The sequence below is a fragment of the Thunnus maccoyii genome, chromosome 21 (assembly GCF_910596095.1).
Source record: "Thunnus maccoyii chromosome 21, fThuMac1.1, whole genome shotgun sequence".
Taxonomy (NCBI): domain Eukaryota; kingdom Metazoa; phylum Chordata; class Actinopteri; order Scombriformes; family Scombridae; genus Thunnus; species Thunnus maccoyii.
Window position 1 is genome coordinate 9,590,896 of NC_056553.1, and position 24,306 is coordinate 9,615,201.

Consider the following 24,306-nt stretch of genomic DNA (forward strand, 5'->3'; position numbering starts at 1 on the left):
AATTTTCACTGGGGCATGAGAGTTTGCAAGACCTATAAAAAATGAGAGCAGTGGTTTTTGTTAGGAGGTGGGGGGAAAAAATAAAGGAAAAATGGGAATCTTTGCCCCGGCAGCTACGATAAAAATAGAATAAACAAGCTAGTGACACTTCAGAGAAGGGCAGGGTCCTTTCTGTCCATCCCTCCATCTTTTTCCCTTTCCTCTTTTCTCCTTATTTCATCATATCAGGAGTGTGGCGGTACCTCACTAATGCTGGCATTTCTCTTCCTGACAGACTCCAAACAAGTGCTGGGAATGAGATCAGAGCTCTAATCTTCCCCTGGCCTCTGAGGCTGGAGGATAAGGGGCCAACACATCTCTCACCATCTTACGCGGCCGTTAATTACTTCATTTCAAAACAGCTAGCTTTGCCTATTTGCAATCATGCCACCAAATTGGGTGTGTTTATTAATTTAAGCTCCTGGAGTAATGTAATTACACGTAATGGGATAACTGTAATCTTATTGTAAAAATCCGTAATAAAAAGGGATATTTACTAAATCACCATAAGAAATTACATTAGTGAGTCTAAGCATGGGATGTGTAACGGATTAGCTTCATTTTTTAAAGTAACCCTCAGACCCCTGATTAAAGCAGTACTGTGAGTTGTGCCTGTGTCTATGTGTGTGTGTGTGTGTGTGTGTGTGTGTGTGTGTGTGTGTTGGAAAGAGCAGACATGTGGGAGAAGGTTTGTCTCATTTCTTCTCTGTTCACTCAGTCTGGCCACAGCTCAGGAACAGGTTGCAGATACAAGAAAAAGCACTTGCCTCCCCTCTGCCTCCCGCTCACCAAACACCCCCAATAGCTGGAGAATCAGTGGTTAGCAGAGAGTCCCCCAGCGTCATCAGATACCCATGCTAATAGCTAGTGGTCTTACAGGTGCTGTCCCAGTGTGAGGGGTTTCAGTCTCCTCTAGTTATTGAACGGAGAAAGAAAATGATCAATACTCAACATTACTGTCATAATATATAACAGAATTCAACATGGATAGTTGGTACAGCTGAGAATCTATGGCTTTTACCAGCTCTCTGTCATATTGGTGACCTGTCGTGGGTGTTTTTCTGGGATAGGCCTCAGCACACATGTGAACTACAATAAGCCAGACTGAACAATTTATGAAAAAATAAGATTTATCATCTACACAAAAGACACCTGACAATATTACAGTACGTGTCAGACTGCCCTGTCATCTCTTATAAACATTAATGTAATGTATTATTGTCAAATAATGTTTGCTTTGTCAGGTTACATGATTTTATGAGATAACAAATGTATTCTAAGCATTACTTAGATCATCTGTTATCTGCAATCAGTCCATGACAGCTTTATTTAAAACCCGTTATCACTGTTGTAAATGTCCTACTGCTGAAAAAAGCAAATAAATGAATACTGTCATTAGCTGATTTGTTTTTCTGCTGGAACCTAATGAGTTAGAATTCCTTGTAGGACTTAAGTAGCCTAATGCAAGGACACAGACAAAATATTGTCTGATATTAGCCATCAGAAATTTGTTTTAAGTGCTACAGCAGGAATAAAATATGTCTCCTTTTAAGTCTTAAATTTAGTTTTTGCAGGAATAATTTGAGCAAAAGTTACAATGAAGGCTGATTGAGTTCTAACATGTATATAATGCACATATTTTACACAAATCATGGCTGAAAGCATCTATATGTTAAAATAAGACAAATATACTGTTGTTTTGAGGGGAGGGGGATTAATTTCTCAAAGGTTCTTTATTTCAAGAGCTACTTACTGACTATTACATTTGTGTGCACAGTAATAATGTATATTTTGTATATTTGTTCAGCTTTGTTACCCTCCTACCCTCAACGTCTAATGTGGTATGGTAGATGATGATTTGTCTCCCCCTTAGGGTTATTAACCATAGTGTTCCCCTCTCTCGTTGTAAATGGATGTAGTTCAATGACCAAAGCACCATTATCCATGCTAATTTCTACCTAGTGCTAATGATTAAATGTGAATAACTCATTAAAAATGCAGTTTGTATTATACTATATGTAAAATTACATAAAATCAAATCTACTTCCACTGCATCTCTGCGCTCTCTCTCTTAGAATAGCAGGCCAGTGTATAAGTAATCAAGATGTGAGTTGATTTTTTTTTTTTTCCATACTCATTAATATGATCAACAGTTATCCCTCTCTATTCCACTAAAGCTAAAATGCTCCCTAGTGGATGGTTGGTGGGTCAGTGAAGGCTGAGGGCTATCAAAGCAGTGTATTAAAAGGAGCTCTTTGAAGCTTGTAAACCACGGTGCCCAGCAGGTCCACAACAGATAGACGCCTCTGATTGGTCAGCTGTGCGTGTGTTTTTTGCCAGATCGATCCACGAAGCTGACATTCTGGAGCATCAAAGCTTTCAGCACACTAATCTGACTCCTCCTATGAGGGCAAGGGTTGTTTTTTATTATTTTCCTTTTTTTTTTCTATGATATGCTTATACCTCAGAGGGGCTCCTGCATGCTTATGATATGAGAGTGGGCAAACCAAGTGTTCTAAAGGTTTGAAAGGGGGATGAAAACATATTGAAATGAAGCCCGGACGCTGTATTTATCAACCAATAAATAATGCAAAACTATAGAGAGAGACGGGGAGAGCAACAGAGAATCACAGGGCCATCCATTGGGCATACCATTGGCAGCAGAGGAGTGACACCGCAGAGATTCACACACCGCTGCTCCTCAAAGTCAGTTTCCCCCTCACACTGTCTCTGGAGACCTGCGCCACATACACACTCATGAAAGGTGTGAAAATCTGATTTCCCAAAAAGGATCGGTAATTCTCTGTGAGGGTGGAAGCCACAATCAATAAATCATTGCTAAGTAGATTGTAAAGGAAAAAAAATTATTCCCTCTTGGTATCAGTGCATTAGGATTCTCCTGAGGATGGATGAGGGGAGATGGGGGTGTGAGACAATCTCAATAAAGAAGAGGCAAATCATACCTTTGGCATTCATCTGGACTCTGGCAAGCAGCTGTCAGCAGGGTGAAGAAGGACCAGGAGAGCTGACTGATATCTGAGGGTTTCATCTGGCAACCGAGTCCAGGAATGTCTGGAAATATAATTAACTGTATTTAAAACATGCACTAACACAACCTTCTGGGTAATTTTAACATTAAGACTTAAACCTTTCACTCTGAGTTTAAAACAAATCCATTTTTTTTGGTCATCACAGTATGCAGAGGATTTTTTCCCAACATTATTGCCATTGGTGGAAAGTAATTTACTCAACTATGGTACTTGTGTACAATACCAAGTACTTAACATACTTAGTAGTTGCATTTAATGCTACACTACAGTTTAGTACTTTTACTTTTGGTATATTTTGTTAAAAAAATTATAATAATTTTGGACTTTTAATGCAGGACTTACATGTATTGACTTTTATATTTAGGTGCTGCTACTTTTACTCAGTGGTGTAAGTGTAGCTACACAACAATGTAAAAATACTCAGAAGGGCTGCATTTAAAATCCTACATTAGTGAAAGTATTACAGAATTGTTAGCAAAATGTACCTATTTGTAAGTATTATAAGTAAAAGTACTCATTATGCAGCAAAATTACCTCTAGTAGTACCTACAGTAGTATGTTTCTGCATGTATAGCTGTCAGGTGAAAAATAAGAGTTGAAAGTACAATAATTGAATAAAAAATAGTGGAAAAGAAATGTAATGTAGCATAAAAATACTCCAGTAAAGTAGTACCTCAAAAGTACTTCAAAACCGTACTGAAATAAATTTAGTTACTTTCAACCGCGGCTTCTACTTAAGTAGCCTAGTTAATGGATCTGAATACTTCCTCCACTGCAGCCATTAATTGATTTATCCACTTAGGGGAAGTTAATTTATTGTATTTGGCACCTGTTCAAAGTTATTGGAGTTGTAATAAAACCTTTCCTGAACATATGATTTGTAGTTTAGAGAATATGATCCTGTCATTGAAGCAGTTTCAGACATTGTCAATTTAAGACAGCAAGCTTAAACACTGAGAAGAAATAAGCTAACGCTTAATGCACAAAGCTACTTTTTCATTAACGTTCGTAGACTAGTAAAAAATAGACCATACAGGAGTTAAAAACGGGTAAAAACTAGATTTACATGCGTAAAAGCTTTTGAAAAATATAAATACAAAGTTGAAAGACATTTTTAGATTTCACCTGTCCTTTTTTCGTCAATTAGGGGTCATTAACTTCACCTTTTTCTGTCTCGACGGTTGGTTTCGTCTCTTTGTCCGAAAGACTTCACTACCCATAATTCCTCACGGTTCTGTCTCAGTCATGTGATTGAACTTATGACAGGCAGCAGGCTTCGACAACAAACAATCACATCGTTGTTTAACGGATGTTTTTGACATTAAATAAACCTAACAGCGCTATTGCGGATCTTTAACATGTGTTTCTTACACACGCAGTAAGATAGTTTAACAATTATTTTTGGATACAGCTAATAATGATGGCGGAAGTGGAGGAGCAGGTAAGCAGAGCATGCTAACGCTAGCTGACTAATGATGTTTAATACGTAGCTGCATCAAAATAAATGAGAAATGTGGTCGGTGAATTTTGTCTGTTGACTTTTGCTTTGATTAAGCCTGTTATCTAACATGTTTTACATATGTAGCGTGAAATATAGAATAATGATAGTTATATGTGATATCTTTGTGTACATGTCTAAATAGATATTGTAGATACTGCCTACAATATAAACAATGTTTTAGTTAAGATTATATTCAAATACATCAACCAACATCCAGTTGTCTCACAGTTCCTATCATTGGTGTTTTAAGTTATTAATAATACCTCCTATTAGATTGTTTAAAGCCTTTCAATCTTCTATCAGGGCAGAAATCCTAGTGAGGAATTCACGGATGAGTCTGAGGTAAGAAAACTCACTAACATCAATTTGTGTTGATCTGAAAATGTCCATCAAAAAGACAAAGTGAGAGCAGTATGCATTAGGGTGAGAGCAGTTCACTGTGTATGGTGGGAAAAATCAGCTCCTGAAAGTGTCCTGCAGTTGCACCAGCATGTCCATCATCAACAACATGATGTCGATGTCAGCGTTGTGCCTAGTTCTGTCAAGCGTTGATGATTTCTGAACTCAAATAAAGCTTGCTGCTTACTGAAAGGACCATAATACATAGCCAGCCTTTATCAACACAGCTTGATCCCAGCAGGATGTTTGTCAGGTTTTGAGAGGCGTCAAACACTCATAAATTACAGATAGCCTTCCAAATCCATCAATATTATGACTGAGCTTCTGCATGTTACAGTACGCTTGTGCTTCTGAGAATCACAGTTGGCTAAATAAAATATAGCTCTACACACATCAGCCTGGCAGGAAAGGGAGTTTGTCTTTTTTAAGGAATCGGGGAGCAGAATGAAAGGGAAAGGCTGCTTGCACCTCTCTTAAGAAAACCGTTAAAAGTGAGCGAAAGGAAAAATCCTTAATTTTTCTATCTGTGTGCAGTGTGTTCAGTCCTGTAGAACACGAACACTCACAGGGAAAGAAACATCTGCGACTATGGCATTGTATGTCTCCTGCAAGTGGCTGCAAGCAGCTGATCAGTGGTGGAAGAAGTATTCAAACCCTTTAGTTTAGTAAAAGTACCAATACAGCAATGTAAAAATACTCCATTACAAGTAAAAGTCCTGCATGAAAAATCCTACTTAAGTAAAAGTACATAAGTATTATCAGCTTGATGTAGTTAAACTATTACAGTAAAAGTAGTGGTTTCATCTGACTGATATATTATTATATATGACATCATTAGATTATTAATACTGAAGCATCAGTGTTAGAGCAGCATGTTACTGTTGTAGCTGCTGGAGGTGGAGCTAGTTTCAACTACTTTATATACAGTTAGCTAGTTTAGTCCAGTGGTTCCCAACCTAGGGGTCGGGCCCCTCCAAAGGGTCACCAGATAAATCTGAGGGGTCGTGAGATGATTAATGGGAGAGGAAAGAAGAAAAAAGAAGAAAAGATGTTCGGATACTCAAATGTATTTTCAGTGTTTGGACTTTTTCTCTAATCTTTGATTTTTGGTGAAATATTGAATCATTTGAACATTTATTGAAATAAAACCATGTGAGAAGTTTAGAGGGAAAAATCACTTTTTGGTGGAGCTGTTAACAACTCATAGACATCTGAAATGTGACCCCAACTACACACTGCTTCTTGTAAGACGTCAAAAGCCAAAAAGGTTGGAAACCACTGGTTTCACCTTTAACTATGTGTTGTATTTTAAAAGCTTGTTATATTATCCATTGTGTCAAATCTTCATCTGAAAGTAACTAAAGCTGTCAAATAAATGTAGTGGAGTAGAAAGTACAATATTTCCCTCTGAAATGTAGTGGAGTGGAAGTATAAAGTAGCATCAAATGGAAATACTCAAGTAAAGTACAAGTACCTCAAAATTAGAAATGTACTTAATGTACTGTATACTGCAATATACTGTTTCGTGCTTGCTGTCGGCTGGTGATGTGTGTGTGTTTGTGTGTGTGTGTGTGTGTTCTTTCAGCTACTCACAGAATAAATTAGTGGGATAACAACTGTGGATCTTGAAACTCGGAGGCCTGCTCATCTCCAGCCTTGTAATTTGACCATACTAGTCCAACTTTTTACTGACATGATACAGTAATAAGCCTTGTTGTGAGAAGTTTTGCCTGGTGTTGTTTTTGATGCCTGATGCCTCACCTAAAAATAATAGTTTTCATTTTAACTTTGGAGTACAGTGGATCAAATCCTGAGTTGCCGATTACACATAATAACACTATAGTAACAGACATATTGCACATCCTCTTCCTCACTTTAGAAGCAGAATTGGGAGAGTCTTCGGTCAGTGAGGTAGTAACTGACCAATAATTCGAACCCTAATCTGAGTTTTCTTCTCAATCCCAACTTTATTTTAAGTGAAGAGGGTTACATTTTTTAAGGGGAATGAGCTTGTGTCCAAATTCAGTTGCAAAATATGCTTTGTATAACAGCTGTGCCCCCAAAAAACATGCATAGTTTAAGTGTTTAAGTTAGAATAACGTGGTGGTGGGTGGAGGTTTGGATTAATTAGTTTCTTAATATGTAATAAAGACTGTCCTGAGCTCGCAGCTCTTGTCATAATCATTCCTCCTGTTCATACTGACCATTAGAGGATCCCTTCATAATGCACTTTCAGTGTAAATGATGGGAGACTTCAGCCTTTCTTCTGTGCAAAAATGTATTTAAACGTTTATTTGAAGATAATATGAGGCCTCAGCTGTCCAAATGAGTCAGATCAAGTCAATATCTTTTAAAGTTTCTGTCTTTTTAGTGCCAAATTCCCTCTTTTTGTTACGATCCTTCCACTGCAGCTGAACAGGAAAACACTGTCCGTCGAGACACAAAGAGGGAATTTTTTATTAAAAAGACTGTAACTGTGGAAAATATCCACTTTATTTGACTAGCTCAGACTGCTGGAGCCTCATATTATCTTCAGATAAACTTTGAAATGAATTTTTTGCTCAAAACGAGGACTGTGGATTTTGCCTCCCATCACTTACATTGAAAGTGCATTTGGAGGGGATCCTCTAATGATCAGTATAAACAGGAGGAATTATTACAGACAGCAAAACCTGTTTGTTTATATGGGGACCTGACTATTGTTTTAAATCAGACTTGAAAAATTGTGACCATATCCTTCAATGTACATTTGTAACTAGTGTTATCTTCCTCGTGTGTTTGGGGAATTTTATCCTAGATGTGAATACGAGGAAGGATTCAGCCTGTTGTATCTTAACTGCTGCCAATAGGCAAAGAATATGGCAGAAAAATGGTTACAACACAAAGGCCAGCTCAGTAGTTGACAAAACAAAGGGCAACTTACAAGAGATGGCAAAAGTTTGAAAATGAGTAGTTTCTCTCCAGGGATGAAGTTTGCCTTTGTTGTTTGATACGCCTTTGAAACCCGTGACAAATGCCCTCGCATCAGAAATCTCACAACCAGAATACACAGGAAATAGCCTAGATATGGCATTGTTGAGTGGGAAAGGATTGTTTTTGAAAATAACATTTTTTCCACGCTATTGTCCCCCACCTCCAACCCAGTAGCACATAATGGCAGACAATGTTTTGAGTTGATGCACCCTCTGGGCAGCCACAGACTGTGCAGCATTGGTTATAAACTGAATTATGAGTAATATTCAGGCTGTGACTGGCCGCAAATGTTGGCTCACGCTGGAGTGTCTTACACAGTAGAATACCTTAAGTTTGATTTATGAAAAGACCATATTCATGTATTTCATTGGGGATGAACACTCATGAAAAATAGACTTTATCCTGCGTTTCATGCAAGGTAATGGAAATTTGTCTTTATGCTCAGACCTCATGTACACACATACAGACATATTTTCTTTGAAGAGTAAGGTTGTCAAAAGTATTGATACTTCAATTCATTTTCAATACCATGTATTTAAAACGACATGATCTCCATTAATTATACATTCGATAGTATCAAACCCAGACTGCACAGATGAAACAACAGAGAACAAAATCAACTGGTCCTCAACCTGTGGCTGTTACAGTAATCTCTCCAACGTGGTGCTAACTGAGTTATTCATGGCAAATTTAATTAAAAAAAGAAAGAAATTATCTAATTTTGTGTGCCCAGAACTTTTTTTTTTTTTTGCTGTGGTATTGTAAGAGGTATTGAGTATCGTTTTTTATACTAGTACTGTAATTGTAAGTTTAAAATTCTGGTATCGTGACCAGAGACTAGAATATATGCAGGTGTTGGTCATTAGTGTCGTCCTGCTGGGTTTACTGTCTTGCTCAGAGACACTGAGGCAGTGAAGACTATGAAGGATCTCATGTTAAAGTTCTTTTTTTATACAGTAGTATTGTATGTGTACATACGAATGGATGTTGAAATAATAAATCAATCAACAGAAAATTAATTGGTTCAAGGTTCTCAGATGTGATGCTTTTCTTGATATAAGATAGCAAACTAATTGTATTTGGGTTTTGGGGTGTTGGTCTAGATTATGAGACATCTGAATAAGTCACATAGGCTCGTGGAAATTATACTGGACGTTTTTCACTTCTTCACACTTTCAGAAACAAAGCGATTAATCGAGAAAATAATCAACAGATTAATCAATAATGAAAATACTTCAACCCTAAACCCTAAATGGATGTTTTATCTTTTTTCAAGTTTGTTGTGTTCAGAGAAGATGAATGCAGTTCAACATCCTGTATTCTGTTGAGATTTTACAAAAAAAAATATTTGCAAAGATAATAGCTGACATGATTTCACCTATTTAAGAAATAACTTCATGTACGCAACAAAATCCCCAAATAGGACTTTACTGTTATCATACTGTGACAATGTGATAAAACTGTATTATTGTTTTACAAATTAATAAATCTAAGCAAAAAAATCAACAAAATAGTTTTTGTTTCGTATTTGTGAAGAGTTTTGCTTGATGTAAAGTACAAAAGTAAAAAAAAATAAACTGCATTGAACATCTGAATATTTTAATTAATTAATATTCTGATACAGATTTCATCCATATCACCCAGCCCTACAAATATGATTATTCCTACACAGACAGTGTGAACGACTCCTGTTGAGTTGCACTAGAAGCAGGCAACGTCATCTCATCCACTTCTCAGACTTCTTCTCATTGTAGGGCTGCAACTAACGATTATTTTCATTATCAATTAATCTCTTGATTAACCGATTAGTTGTTCGGTCTATAAAATGTCAGAAAATGGTGAAAAATGTTGATGATTGTGTCCCAAATGTCTTGTTTTGTCTCAAGCAACAGTCCACACGCCAAAGATATTCGGTTTACTATCATAGAGGATTAAAGAAAACAGAAAATATTCACATTTAAGATGCTTGAACCAAAGAATTTTGGCATCTAAAAAAAAGACTCAAAACATAAATTGAATATAAAATAGTTGGCAATTAATTTTTCTGTTGATCAATTAATTGATTAATTGTTGCAGCTCTCCAAAAGATCACATTTCAAGACAAAACAGAGGATTTAAATGACTTCATCTGGACATTTTATAATATTGTAAGCTGTTGTATTAGTGAGGAGACACTGTGCTGTTTAACCTTTTTAAGAAAATGTCATAATTAAAGCCCAAAACTGCTTTTCTCAACCAGGAGGAGGACAGCGAGGAGGAGCCCAAGCTGAAGTACGAGAGACTCTCCAATGGGGTGACAGAAATCCTCCAGAAGGATGCAGCCAGCTGTATGACCGTCCATGACAAGGTAGAGGTTATAATCCACCACCCCGCAAGGGCATTTCAGCTTCAAGTCTCAACCCCATCTCAAGTACAGATCCCACATTGTTTATGTACACATTTGAGAGATGTCCTCTTCAAAGTTGTTTTTCATCTCCTCTGTTCAATCTGTAAAGGCAGGCCATTCTTTTCTCACCTTCCCTCTGCTTCTCCTCTCAGGGAGGTACATCAAAAGACACCAGGCGCCATTGTCTCCTCCTCTTTTTTATTCCCTCTCTTACATATTTTTCACTCCTCTCCTCGTTTTTTTTTTTGTCGAATGTAGACATTTTTTTTAAGAGGGGGCCACTCTCGGCGAGATGGTTAATCGTCGTGGCACCGGCGGCACACATGCACACCTGAGCAAAGCAAAAGTCATACCCAGTTATGTCTCTTCACCTGATGTTTTATTAACCGCTATTGATTTTCATTTATTTATTTTTACTTTGAGGATTCAGCCCCCCCCCCCCCCCTTCATTTTTTCTTTTTTTTTTACTTTAAAACAGCAACCTTGCCACAGTGAAGAGACGTTGCTTTGCTGAAATTCTAAATTTGATCTGACTGTCTTTCTTCCTGAGGTTTTCTCCAGCTACCGGTCTGGTCACACCAGCCCCCACCGCCGCGGCGAAAAAACCTCCCACAACCTTAAAGCCACCGACAGCACATATTGCCTTATGTTGCCTCATATTTTAAGTGTCTGAATCGGAATTTCATTTGAACAATTCCATTCTGATAAATCCCTTTAAAAGTCGCTCCGCCTCACAAGGTTGAACCCTTTATTTATTTATTTTTGGTTATTTTATTTGGGGAGATTGCAGGGGCTCTGTCTGACATGCTCAGCTGTGCCTGTAAATATAAGCATTTCATTATAGACTGCACTGAAGCATGGTGGGCTCGCCGCACATCCACATGCTGGTCGAGAAGGGAGGGGGATTAGGAGGAGGGCAAAGGAGCAGGGGGCTGGGGTGGAAGAACACACACTTAATCTAATGCCAAAAGCCCCCGGTTTCTATAATTTTTTTGTCCCAGTGGACTCACACACACACACATACACACACACACATATGCGCACATGCATTTCTGCTGAAGCACAGAACACCAGAAACCAGTTGCTGCTCAGTAGAAATAATAGCTCTGTGCTGGGCAGGGAGGTGATTGGGTTGCATGGAGAGCATGGGAATAAGTCAGATGTACAGTGCATTTATTATGCTTAAGCATTTTAATTTGAGAAAAAAAAATATGCCATTTCACACTGTCTGCTTTAATAAATAGGGCTTTTCCACCCCCTGCAATTTCACAGTTTTGCCTCCAAGCCCACCCAATCCCCAATGTGCCCATGTCGCTCCAGCTCCAAGAAATATTTTTTTTTTTTTATCCTCTTCCACAGCCTTCATCAGCACAAGATTTTTTTTTTTTTTTTTTTTTAACCAAAATCATGAATTGCTTTCAAGTGTCTTCTAGTTTAATTTACATCACATTTATTCTCTTTTCTCAGTTTCTTGCCTTAGGTACCCATTTTGGAAAGGTGTTCCTGCTGGACATCCAAGGAAATGTAACTCAGAAGTTTGAAATTGTGAGTACATAAAAATCCTTCAGGTTATAATGATGAAAGTATTTTGGCCCTGCTGGTGCATGTGATGAACTTTTTCCAATTCAGAGCAGTAAATAGTGCAGATCTGTACTTTTAGTTGTCTTTGTATTATCCAACGAAAAGATGACGACCCTCCTCTTGAATTATGGTTTTTGACTCATCTGCAGTGTTCAACCAAGACTTAAATAACCAAAACTATTGATTCAGTCCTTACATCCCTGATAATTAGCAGTTGCTTTACTACAAGCAAATGTTTCATTATAAATATCTCCTTTAAAACTGACATAATCTTGACTTAAGTGGGACTTAAGAGTCTTCATCAATGATCCTGTCTGTTTTGATTGCTGTGATCATTAGTATTAATAGTCTTGATGCCTGCAAAAACAATGTATTGTCAAATTTTTCTCAAATTGGAACAGAAAATGTCAGAGCTGTAACATTTGGTCAGGAGAAAAGAAGTCCAGTTTAAACATACTGTGTCTAAAAAAATACTGGAATCAGCCAATAAAATACCTGAAACATTCCCGGAAAACATGCCAAGGACAGAACATCAGTGTCCTCAATGGGCAGCTAAGCTAACGCCCTGCTGACAGATTAATATAGTTTAGGGAGGCGAGAGGAGACATTTTGGGGGTTTCACATACCGTATTACCTTGAAGGAAGATTTCACACAATAATGCATGTGTGGGATATCTAATCAGAAATGATTTTGCATATCTGATTTAGTCCCACTGTTTTACAATAATGAACAATAACTGAATTTGCAAGTCAAAAAAAATTTAAGTAATCAAGGCTGATTTGGCACAAAGGGGCAGTTTTACATTACTGTACCTGCACTCGCGCTTGTAACTGCAGTGTTCCTACTGAGAACATTGATTCGAGTGCTTCTCACCAAAGCAACTTACTGCCAGTTTATCAGTCGTAGCCTGAGAGAAACAAGGACGCTATTTCACCGAGCAGACGAGACCCGGTGCTAATGGATTTTGTGACGTATTTTCAAAATGAGTCGAAAAGCATAAATTTATTGACGCACCAACCCTCTGATGCACCGGAGGAAGTTCTAAATATATGAGAAACAAGCAACTTTTTCTCCTTTAGTCTAAACAGATGCATCGGCAATCCTTTAGGGATGGTTTTTAAGTAACATTTGCTGTAATTTATGCCATTTGGTTGATCCTTTTATCTAAAGAGCCCTATGGAGTCATGAGTGACTAAAATTTAAAAGAATCAACAGTAAAGGGACCCCCTAACCTTCACAGTATTAGTGAGTCGCTCTATGCATTGACACGTACACTATGTTTGTCATGAAGTATAATTATTTCAGTTTTGATAATGATTTTTTTTCAACAGATTTCTATCTGTTCGATCGCTTGATCTGTACTCCTAATTATGCCAATCTATACGTTGTTTTTTTGTGAAAGAAATTGTATCAACCCTCACATACACAGGCATCTTACCAAAAATATTCATTTACGACAATTTCTGCATCTTTCAAAGTGATCCAGAGGAGTTGAATGGTTTTGTGAATTTGCTAAATGGCTTTAAGAACAATCTTCAGTTTACATGTGAGTTTAGCAAAGAGGAAATACATTTTCTTGACATGTGGGTCACGATAAACAATAGGGGGACTCTCTACTACGCTATACTGTAAAGAAACTGGTAGAAATAACCCTGTTTTTGGCTAATAGCATACATCCCACTTAAGAAAGGTCTGACCAGGAGCCAGTTTTACAGGCTGAGGAGATTATGTCAGACCACGCAGGACTATGTAGAAAAAAATCAGTGGATATGAAATCAAAATTTCTCTCATGGGGATATCCCCTTGATTGGGTAGAGCAAGCATATAACTCAGCTCTAGAGAAATCTGTTAAGCAAGAGCCAGAAAAAAGAGAAACAATTTTCAGCTACATGTACAACCGCCGACTCTCCTCAGTCATTTTGTAAGGTCAGTGTTTATGAAACACTGGCACATATTAAAATCTGACCCTGAGCCATCCCGAATCTTTACACCAAACCTTTGTTTGTATATAAACGGGGGCGAAATTTAAGAGATCGTTTACTCGATGCAAATTCTTCCCATAAAGAAAACTCAGAACAGCCAGTTGCAACAAACTCTTTTATGTCCTCTTGCAAATGGCAGTTACCATTGTGGGAACAACACTGTCAAAACAGCACATTTTTATCACCCACTCACAGGAAAAAAAAAGTTTCCTATCAAGAGTGTCATCACCTGCGTGTCCATTCATGTCATATATATGATACGCTGCCCATGTGGCTTTGCTTATATTGGTAAAACTACCAGAAAAATATTAAAGCAAAGAATAAGCAAATCGACAGGATAGAAGTTATCCAACAGCGGCCCGTTTTCAATGAGATGAAACATGACGTGGCTTCCACCTCTCCGCTTTTGTGGGATTGAAAAAATTTCAATGCCACATGAGGGTAGAGATCATGACCTGTTATTAAAAAGAAGGGAGGCGTTCTGGATATTCAGACCCTGAACTTCTACTTAATCTAATGTTATAACTTTTTTCTGATGTGAATATTTTTCTGAAAGGTCAGTCACGTGCAATGCTATAATTAGAAGACAAATACCTAGCTGGGTATTAACAAAAAAAGCATAAATTAGCCTTCCCTGTTCTGCAACGCCTTCATCAATATGTCTAGATTCACGTTTTTTTAATGTCCCTTGCAGTTTTTTTTTAATAACATATATGCATTGATTAAGTTTATTGGTCCTCTGCACCATTTTATCTGTAGCCTCTATAATGATTCTTTTACTATTTAAATTATACTGATGTTACTGTATAGATTCACTGATGAATTGGCATTCATGCCCTTAATTATGCTATTTATTTATGTGATTGTACATCCTTGACTCGTGACTATGTAATGCCATTTGGGGGTACATATGTTTAACGTATGATGACACTGAAAACATTATTGGACAAATTGAGACTTTTGTCCCTAATTTACCTTCCTTTTGACTTTTATGTTTGATAACACTGTAAGATTCATGATATATCAGTATGTTTGCTCTTAATTCACTTGTTCTTTTCTATTTTTTGACCTTTGAAGAGCTTTGAGGTTACATGGATGTTGCTTAAGATTTATTGGCACTGTTATATTGTGTCATTTTGTATCTTTTTAATACTATTTTCTTACTGATCAGTCAAACCAATCTTTGTAGTCCTCTGATTGGATGATTGGGTGATTGAGGCAGCTCTTATGTGTATTTATACAGTGTTGTGATGCTGCCCATATACCTGATGAAGGCCGGACAGACTGAAACATTGTTATCTAATAAATATTTCAGCAGTTAGCGAGACAGTGTGTGCGAGTTCTCCTCATTGTTTTCAATGTACAGTACGGGACCATTAATTTTTTTTGCCTTTTTCCAGCATTTCACATTGTGGGATAAAATGTCAGCCACAAAGATATTTTCCTGCCGCTAAAAAGAAAAAAAAAAAAAGATGCTGTGATATTCTGTCTCCTCAGAGTTCAGTGAAGATCAACCAGATCAGTCTGGATGAAAGTGGAGAGCATGTGGGCATCTGCTCCGAGGATGGGAAGGTGAGATCTCTCTGCTCATCACCGGTGGTTACTGATCCTTGGGCCTGCAGCAAAGAATCACCAATCAGTGTTTTTCATCTGTCATAATTCATCCTCAGATTCATATAAAACTCGTCTTATCAAACTTTATGCTAATGATGTGGAACTTTTTTTAGAAGCCACTTCTTTCACAGTCAGAGCATTAACCTGGAGGTTTATCTTCACCATATATACACACACACACACACACAAACCCATATTTTTTTCATGATGCAGGAATTTATAAAAAGCTACCAATTTTGAAGAGTATAGGGGGAAAGGATTGCACTCAGATCCGATGAGCTGTCAGTCAGCCATCAGCCGTCTATGGATACCCTCTCCATGTTCTCCACCTTGCTGTTATCTTGTCTCTTCTCATCATTACCACCATCCTTCATGGATTTCGCAGTCAAGATATGCTCTCTGATATCGCCCCCCACACACACACACACACACATACACATACATACACTTCTAGCACTCTGGTGGCAAAAACAAGATCTTGTCACACACATAAAGTGGAGCAGACAATTAAAATCAATGCTACAGCAATTGTTTGCCCTCAACCAAGTCAGTTGGCTGTTAATCCTTTAAAATCTAACTTAGTCCTAAATCACTGATGCAGTTTAAAAAAAAAAAAAACATTGCATATCAGAGTATCATGTTCTTTTTTGGGGCCTCGGATAAAGAAAAACTGGGTGTCATGTACTCTAATGGTACATTAGAGTTTGCTGAGGCTGTGGTCAAGTCCAAGATTAGGACTCCTGTTTCTAAACCCTTCAGGGTTCAAAGAATCAACTTGTCCACTAATTGGTGACCCAGCGGAGAAGTAGGGAGCCAATCAAAGTCTTTTCTGACCACAATTCCCCTTGCTGGCCTCGGATAGTTGCAGAGGCAGCAATTAAAGGAGAGATTTTGAGTTATTCACCTTTGCTTGTCATTCTGCTGTCTCGCCTGTTTCAGGTTCAAGTATTTGGTCTCTATACGAGAGAGGGCTTCCATGAGAACTTCGACTGTCCCATCAAAGTAAGTACTTTTGAAAACTTGAGTGTCTTAGCAGGCATCTGTTGCCATTTCCTGCATATGACATAAAGGAAAATCACATTTCACTCCTCCTTCCTAACATCTTTATGGTATAATCTGTCCTTCCTGTATGGTTTTGTAGGTGGTGGCACTACACCCTCAGTTCACCAGATCTAACTACAAACAGTTTGTCACTGGGGGCAACAAGGTAGGTTTGAATAGTACTTTTTACTCATGTAGTCATTATTTACAGTTTTCACCATTTCTTAGGCATTTCCTGCTACAATAACTCATCCTGATTGTGTCCGGGTGAAACAGAATCCTGCAAACCTTCTCGCTTTGGCTCGGCTGAAGGCGATGCACAGGCCTTTGTCTGGTGTGAAAGGCTCTTACTTTTCTGTCTCTTTGCTGGAGTGCTCTCGGGAGAGCTGCCCATTTTCACAAAGTGCTGTTCGCTCAACAGTGTTTGAAAGGCAATGCTTCACAAGCACAGCAAATAGATGTCATTATCAAGAGGGTACATAGTCTTAGGATTTCCGGGCGCATACAGTGATCTCTTTCTTGAAAGTTGTCTCTGGTAGGTATGTCACTACGGAAGGTGAAAAGTATTTCAGGTATTAAGTTTGTCAATTTCTTCTTCTCAAGTAAAACTAGGTGTTACTAAATGCCAGTACTGCTATAAACTGCGGTAGCGTCATTGCACTGCTATCCATTAATAAAGTATACTGACATTTATACAACAGGGGTGAGGAAAAACAACTTTTTTTTTTATGAAACCCCATTGTTAGTGTTACTTTGCCATTTTCTTTCAATTGGCGCTGATTCCTCTCAGTTCCAAATTGTGAAGGCCTCCACAAGGTGCCTGTGATGAAAATCAATAGGCCTCAACAGGAGTCACATCCTGTCAAAGGAAATTCAATTTTGTCTCCACAGTTCTTTTGTCATATCATCTCTTTGTTGAGCAAACTGTTTATTAACATAGCCCAACTGCTGAATTAAAGAGGCTATACAACCTTCTCCCTGCCTCCTTGGTAATATTATGCATTTTTTTGGGGGGTGTTTTTTGGTATCAGTTTATATATTGTAGTAAGGACAGTAACAATACAGGGAATGTGAATGAAAGGCTTTGTCCTCTAAGGCCTGAACATTAAATTGTATTGATGAAGCCGCCTTGATGGGACGCTGCATTGTGGTTAAAAAAAAAAACAAACAAACCTTGCACAACACTCTCACTGAGCTTCCACGCGTCTGTGACAAGATAAGCATTCACTACTAGGACAGTAAATACATACGTGTTGAAATACTTTTTCTATAATTGACACCATCCACAGTGAGTGCAATAAATGGTGTGTAGCCTGGAGAAGCCATAACCATTATGATGAAAGGGAGAATGATGTATGAAATCATGCATCACATTTTCAACCCTCTCTTTATGGTTTTTTTTTTTTTATATATACCATCTTCTACTTGCAAATCACATCGGCCATGTGAATCTTTAAAATTACTTCATCCACCACTGAATGTGAAGCTTTCTCATTGAGATGAAGTCTAATGAACAATCTGTCTTGATTGTCTTTTTGGAGTGGAATTAAGATCTGCTCATATGGACTGAAATCAGGTTTTACTTCATTATTTGCAGCGTGAGAAAAGAAAGTTCCCCACAGTTTAAGTTAAATCTGTGAGACGGCTTCACCCATTTACCAAACGGTCTGTTCCTCTACAATGTGCTGTTCATCTACTGCCCTCTGTAGGCGGTGCTGCATAACTGCAACCCCTGTGTTGACTGATAACCACACTATGTAGTATAAAATATTTTCTTGATTTCTTTCTTAAAGCTTCTTCTGTATGAAAGAAACTGGCTGAATCGCTGGAAGACCTCTGTTCTACATGAAGGCGAGGGATCCATCACTAATATCCAGTGGAGAGCGAACCTCATAGCCTGGGCCAACAATGTGGTGAGTGTTTTGCCACAGAACCTCAATAAAAAATAATAATGTACAATATTGAAATGTTAAAATGTTAAAGTTTGGCTTCCTTTGTTTGTCTTAGGGAGTTAAAATATATGACATCAGCACAAAACAGCGGATCACAAACGTGCTGCGAGACAACGTCAGCCTGAGGCCCGACATGTATCCTTGCAGCCTGTGTTGGAAAGACAACGCCACTCTCATTGTTGGCTGGGGAACTTCCATTAAGGTTCGCTTTTTTTTTCTTTCTTTTTTGATTACAGGCACTAGTTATTCCAGTCTTTCAAACTTAATTTTTTCTAATTTCTCCTCAGATTTGTGTCGTGAAAGAGCGAAATCCTACTGAAATGAGAGATCTGCCCAGCCGCTATGTGGAAATAGGTATAAAATACAACACACAACAGGACGCCAGTCACTTTATCTTTCAAGTATAATAAATCTGCAGCTTGGTGATGATGTTACAGGAACATGCTAGCAGAAGTCAGTACAGTGTTTAACTCCTACAACTCTTTCAAACACATCAGACATTGTGATCACGCTCAGAACAAGGCTGCTTTTCTCAGTTCCAGTTGTTATTGTGAAGATTCAGCATCAACACTTTCTGTATTCTTATTATTGATACCAAATCCATAAACTGATTGCATCTCTTTCAAACAGTGTCTGCATTTGAGACGGAGTTTTTCATCAGTGGCTTGGCACCGCTGGCAGATCAGCTGGTCACCCTGTACTTTGTGAAGGAGAACTCTGATCACATGGTAATGATACTTATTTTACATATGTGTTAAAGACTTAAATATTATATACAACTTTTTACTCATATTGCGTGTGTGTTTTTGCAGGATGAGGAGTTCCGCGCTCGGCCTCGTCTCGACATCATCCAGCCTCTCCCCGAGAGCTGCGAGGAGATCTCTTCAGATGCGCTGACTGTGCGCAACTTCCAAGACAACGAGTGCAGAGACTACCGCCTCGGTGAGACTATAAATGTCACGCAGCCTTTTACTGCACTCTGATTTCATTATGCAATCGACTATCAAATGTCAGCGGTAATGCACAGCACGCAGAGGCATAAATGTATTTTCATTAACAGAGCATTCGGAGGGAGAGTCGCTCTTCTACATCATCAGTCCCAAAGACATCGTCGTGGCCAAGGAGCGAGACCAAGATGACCATATCGATTGGCTCCTTGAAAAGAAGAAATACGAGGTTTGCGTTGGAGAATTTTTATGAATGTTGCAAAAGGTTACGGCGCACAATTTAATCTCGAGTTTAATGTTGTGTCCTGTAACTGTGGTTTAACTGTGACAGGAGGCGCTGATGGCTGCAGAGATCAGTTTCAAAAACATTAAGAGGCACGATGTTCAGAAAATCGGGATGGCCTACATCAATCACCTGGTGGAGAAAGGAGACTATGACAGCGCTGCAAGGTAGGTGTTATAGTACATGATCTGCAGGTGTATCATGAGCTGATCTGTTCGATAAGTTGTATTGAGTGAGTGAGTTTGTGTATAAAATATTTGAAAAACTGTATCGTATATGTCTCATATGTTTGTCCAGGGTCCATATTACACAAACTCAGATTCAGATCATCTCTGTAACAAGATTTATACACTTTATAAATGTTGAAAATAGGATAACTCCTAAACAATTAATCTGATTTATTTCCACTAAAGATTATGGAACAAACAAGATGAGGTTTTGCCTTCCTGTAATACAGACACAAGAGGGGAACATTTTCCATTTTTAGGTGATGGACAACTAACATTTATTTAAATAGTGTAAACTGAAGGTCCGCTCACTAACTTTTTCCAGAGCTTTAAGCAGGAAGTGGAATTTGAGTTCGTTTTTTTTGGTTAAACTGCTATTTCCGGAGTCAAGTATGAACTCATATGCTCAAAGAGATGTATAATATTCATCTTCCTAATTAATTGATGTGAGTCTACGGCAACAAGCACATCCTCTGCTAACAAAGTCACAAAGCAGGATCTTTTTTTTTTTTTTCATCTGAATGATTTAAGTGTTTTTTCCGATGCAGGAAGTGCCAAAAGGTTCTTGGAAAAAATATGGAACTATGGGAAAATGAAGTCTACAGGTTCAAGACTATTGGACAGTTAAAGGTAAGTTCAATCAAGACCAACTTCTGTACCTCAGTTTAGTTATTGAACAGATGATGGTTATGGATTAGATATGATATGTGATGCATTCTGTTTGGAAAGTTTTTCTTGTTTTTGTCTATAATCAGTCTCTTATCTAAATTTCTCTTCAATTCCAGGCCATCAGCCAGTATTTGCCCAGAGGTGATCTACGTCTTAGACCGGCCATCTACGAAATGATCTTGCATGAATTTCTCAAAACTGATTATGAGGTACTTTGTCCTTCAATATTCTTGACGTCCTGTGACAAATCCAGTGTTAATCCCGTTGGTTTAAACGTCAGCTGACAGTTTGTCTCACTTCACTTTTCTTTGCTTTCCACAAAAGGGTTTTGCCACACTGATCCGTGAATGGCCGGGAGAGCTTTATAACAACATGGCCATTGTTCAAGCCGTCACCGACCACCTGAAGAGGGATCCCACTAACAGCACTTTGCTCACCACGTTGGCTGAACTGTGAGTGATCTTAACACGTGCATTACTCTAACACTTGGACACACACTGCATGAAATATTCAAATGAAAGGTATCAGTTACATTACACTGAAAAATGGCATTTTTATGATGACTTATTTGATTTTTTTTTAAACTCTAGGCTCTAGATTAGAGTTTTAAATGTGCAAAATGTGTCTGCAATGATGTATTCACTGACAGGACTTTAGGGTTGAAGGAGTCATGACTGAAACGGCTTTTAAATTACTCCTGACAGAAGAAATTGACGCAAAATGATCAACATTTAAAGATGAACTTGTTGGCCTTTGATGCTACTGCAGGTACACATACGATCAGCGGTACGACCGAGCCTTAGAAATCTACCTGAGACTGAGACACAAAGACGTCTACCAGCTGATCCACAAACACAACCTTTTCTCTTCAATAGAGGACAAGATCGTTCTCCTCATGGACTTTGATAAAGAGGTAAAAGATGAAATCATTTTATCGTCATTTGCCAGCCATTGCCGGCAGTTGCATTGTGTTTAATCAGCACACATATCAGCTGAGTAATATTCCTTCTCAATTTACGTTGCCAGAAAGCTGTTGACATGCTTCTAGACAATGAGGACAAGATATCTGTAAGTGTACCAGGCTTCCCTTGATCATTTATTAAGGATGTAATGAAAATGTGCTGCCCACTGATTGTTTTCTCTCTGCTAACAGACAGACAGAGTTGTGGAAGAACTAGCTGACAGACCCGAACTTCTGCATGTGGTGAGTTTAAATCTCTATACATTTACATCTAATCACATTTGCTGACAAAAAAAGACTGATCTGATCACACCCTGTGCACATTTCCCCCCCCACAGTACCTCCACAAACTGTTCAAGCGGGACCACCACAAAGGGCAAAAGTACCACGAGAGACAGATTGGTCTGTATGCCGAGTATGACCGACCAAATCTTTTACCTTTCCTGAGAGACAGCACCCACTGCCCACTTGAGAAGGTACAGTTCTTACATTTTATCCACCATCCACCCAGGTTTCAATAAGCCATGAGATATGAATCATTTTGCCTTTTGTTTTTCTCTTTCAGGCTCTCGAGATTTGCCAGCAGAGGAACTTTGTAGAGGAAACCGTCTTCCTGCTCAGTAAGTTTTAATTAACGTCCGTTTTCCTACTTTAAATGTGTTTGAAATTGTTAAAAAGGAAACTAATCCATCATGTTGTCCCCAGGCAGGATGGGGAACTGCAGACGAGCTCTGCAGATGATCATGGAGGAACTGGAGGACGTGGACAAGGCCATAGAGTTTGCCAAAGAGCAGGACGATGCAGAGCTCTGGGAAGATCTCATCTCTTACTCTATTGACAAACCACGTATGAAACAACTTCTCCTGTTCGCTCTGTTATCGTACACATCTGCCTTGTCTTTTCTTTTGCTCTCTTTCATAATATTTCTTTATTTTTCTCTGTGTTGTCATCTCCAGCTTTCATCACTGGCCTCCTCAATAACATTGGAACCCATGTGGATCCCATCCTGCTCATCCATCGCATAAAGGAGGGCATGGAGATCCCAAACCTCAGAGATTCACTAGTGAAAATCCTCCAGGACTACAATCTGCAGGTTAGAAATGTTTAAATCAATGAAATTATTATCTTACATTTTTCTCACTTGAAATCTTGATGATGCCAGTATCTGAAGAGATTATTACAAAAAAGATTTAAAAAAAAGAGACATTAAGCAGGCAATAAATATATAAATACAAGAGTTTAAAGACTGATTAAACCTTGAAATATCTATAATCACTCAAATTCACCAATGCAAGTACAGTACAGGTGTTAATACTTCAAAATCAACATAAGAAAAAGATGATCTAGTTTCATATTTTGCGCCAGGTTATTCACTGAATAAATTGAGATTACTTACTGTGTTAATGATGATAATAATAATAACAATAAAGTTTATTGATTAGTATTGATAGCACTTATCAAAACCAGAAATTACAAAGTGCTTTATAAGGCAGACATAATATATATATATAGATATACAAATGTAAGTAAATCAATACATAAAGATTATAAGAAAGCCTTACAGAGGCGGCTTAAAAGAAGATCCAAGTCCAAGCTCCATTATGCACAGTTATAATTAAGTTCTGACATTACAGAATAACAAAAATTCACCTTTCATGTGATTATTATAACCTCAATAATTTTGAATGAATGTGTCACTGTGGCAATAATCAAGGTGTTTTTAATTTTAAAAATTCATCTATTAGCCCGACAAATCAGCATGTGGTTTTGATTACTAACCGGCTTTTGTTTCCTCGTCTGTAAGATTCTGTTGAGGGAGGGATGTAAGAAGATCCTGGTGGCCGACTCGCTCTCTCTGCTTCAGAAGATGCACCGAACGCAGATGAGAGGAGTCAGAGTCGATGGTGGGTGCGCTTTTTTTTTTTTTGACGGTCACGTCAGAAGCAGTGGAGTCATTTTAAACTGAACTTATTAACGTGTTGCTGCTGGTTTTCTTTTCAGACGAGAACATTTGTGAATCGTGTCACGCTACGATATTACCATCAGGTGGGTGATACGTATAGTTGTATCCAAAAGTTGAATTATATTCGAGAGCCATTAGTTGCTCATTTATGCTTCACGCTTGTGTTTCAGATATGGCCAAACCCTTCAGTGTGGTAGTGTTTCACTGCAGACACATGTTCCACAAAGAATGTTTACCATCCGCAGGAACAGTAAGAACCTTCTCTATAGTCCTTGTCAGCTTTTACACAACAAATCTAATCATTTCTTTTTGTGTAATGTTAAATTGTCATTATCATATCTACCAAAGATGAACCTCTTGATATCCCTGCATCTTCTCCCTCCTTCCTGTCTCAGATTCCCGGGGTGCAGTTTTGCAACATCTGCAGTGCAAAGAGGCGTGGGCCAGGAAGTGGAATCCTGGAGATGAAAAAGTAACAGCGATTTAAGCACTCACGACCTTATTATTGATGCTTTAATCTTTCCCTTGTTGCTTTCCCTTACTTTAAGTGCACTGATCAATGAATATCACTTTGCCTCAGTCACTGAGCCGTGCACTTGCAAAAATGCAAAACAATTATATTGTATTGTCTGTATATTTACATCCAATAACTGTAAAGTGTTGTTGTTCTGCTTGCCACTAATGTGATTTGTTGATGAAATGTCTGCATCGTCTGAAAAATAAAACTTCAAAAACTG

At 38.2% G+C, this 24,306-nt stretch overlaps 2 protein-coding genes across 8 annotated transcripts in view; one reads left to right on the forward strand and one right to left on the reverse strand.

Annotated features, from left to right (window-relative positions):
• The window catches only part of pou6f2 (POU class 6 homeobox 2), a 74,658-nt gene extending 70,338 nt beyond the window's left edge, over positions 1 to 4,320 (reverse strand). For 2 of the 7 annotated variants that reach the window (XM_042398808.1, XM_042398804.1), the window contains exons 1-2: positions 3,003 to 3,094; positions 2,692 to 2,777 (exon numbers count right to left, since the gene is read on the reverse strand). Coding sequence is in view for 3 of the 7 variants with exons in the window: in XM_042398803.1 (XP_042254737.1) it covers positions 3,003 to 3,088 (86 nt within the window). In the remaining 4 variants the exon portion in view is untranslated. Of the gene's footprint in view, positions 1 to 2,691; positions 2,843 to 3,002; positions 3,112 to 4,214 lie in introns of those variants that run through there. The other 5 variants (XM_042398803.1, XM_042398809.1, XM_042398802.1 and 2 more) reach the window with 5 other exon arrangements.
• Positions 4,321 to 4,337: 17 nt separating this feature from the next.
• vps41 (VPS41 subunit of HOPS complex) lies at positions 4,338 to 24,306 on the forward strand. The gene is made up of 28 exons (XM_042398801.1): positions 4,338 to 4,530; positions 4,894 to 4,932; positions 10,202 to 10,309; positions 11,816 to 11,893; positions 15,410 to 15,484; positions 16,466 to 16,528; positions 16,668 to 16,733; positions 18,361 to 18,480; positions 18,575 to 18,721; positions 18,807 to 18,873; positions 19,150 to 19,247; positions 19,332 to 19,461; positions 19,580 to 19,695; positions 19,798 to 19,916; positions 20,525 to 20,606; positions 20,762 to 20,854; positions 20,970 to 21,097; positions 21,414 to 21,558; positions 21,672 to 21,713; positions 21,799 to 21,849; positions 21,945 to 22,082; positions 22,172 to 22,226; positions 22,312 to 22,452; positions 22,563 to 22,699; positions 23,411 to 23,510; positions 23,608 to 23,652; positions 23,740 to 23,819; positions 23,965 to 24,306. Exons 1-28 carry the CDS (start codon positions 4,507 to 4,509, stop codon positions 24,043 to 24,045), a joined length of 2,568 nt encoding a protein of 855 aa, XP_042254735.1. The 5' UTR covers positions 4,338 to 4,506; the 3' UTR covers positions 24,046 to 24,306.

Coding starts and splice junctions, on each gene's coding strand:
- vps41 (XM_042398801.1), top strand. CDS start 4,507: ATGATGGCGGAAGTGGAGGAGCAG. Junction 15,485..16,465: donor TCTGCTCCGAGGATGGGAAG/GTGAGATCTCTC, acceptor CGCCTGTTTCAG/GTTCAAGTATTTGGTCTCTA. Junction 23,653..23,739: donor CGCTACGATATTACCATCAG/GTGGGTGATACG, acceptor CTTGTGTTTCAG/ATATGGCCAAACCCTTCAGT.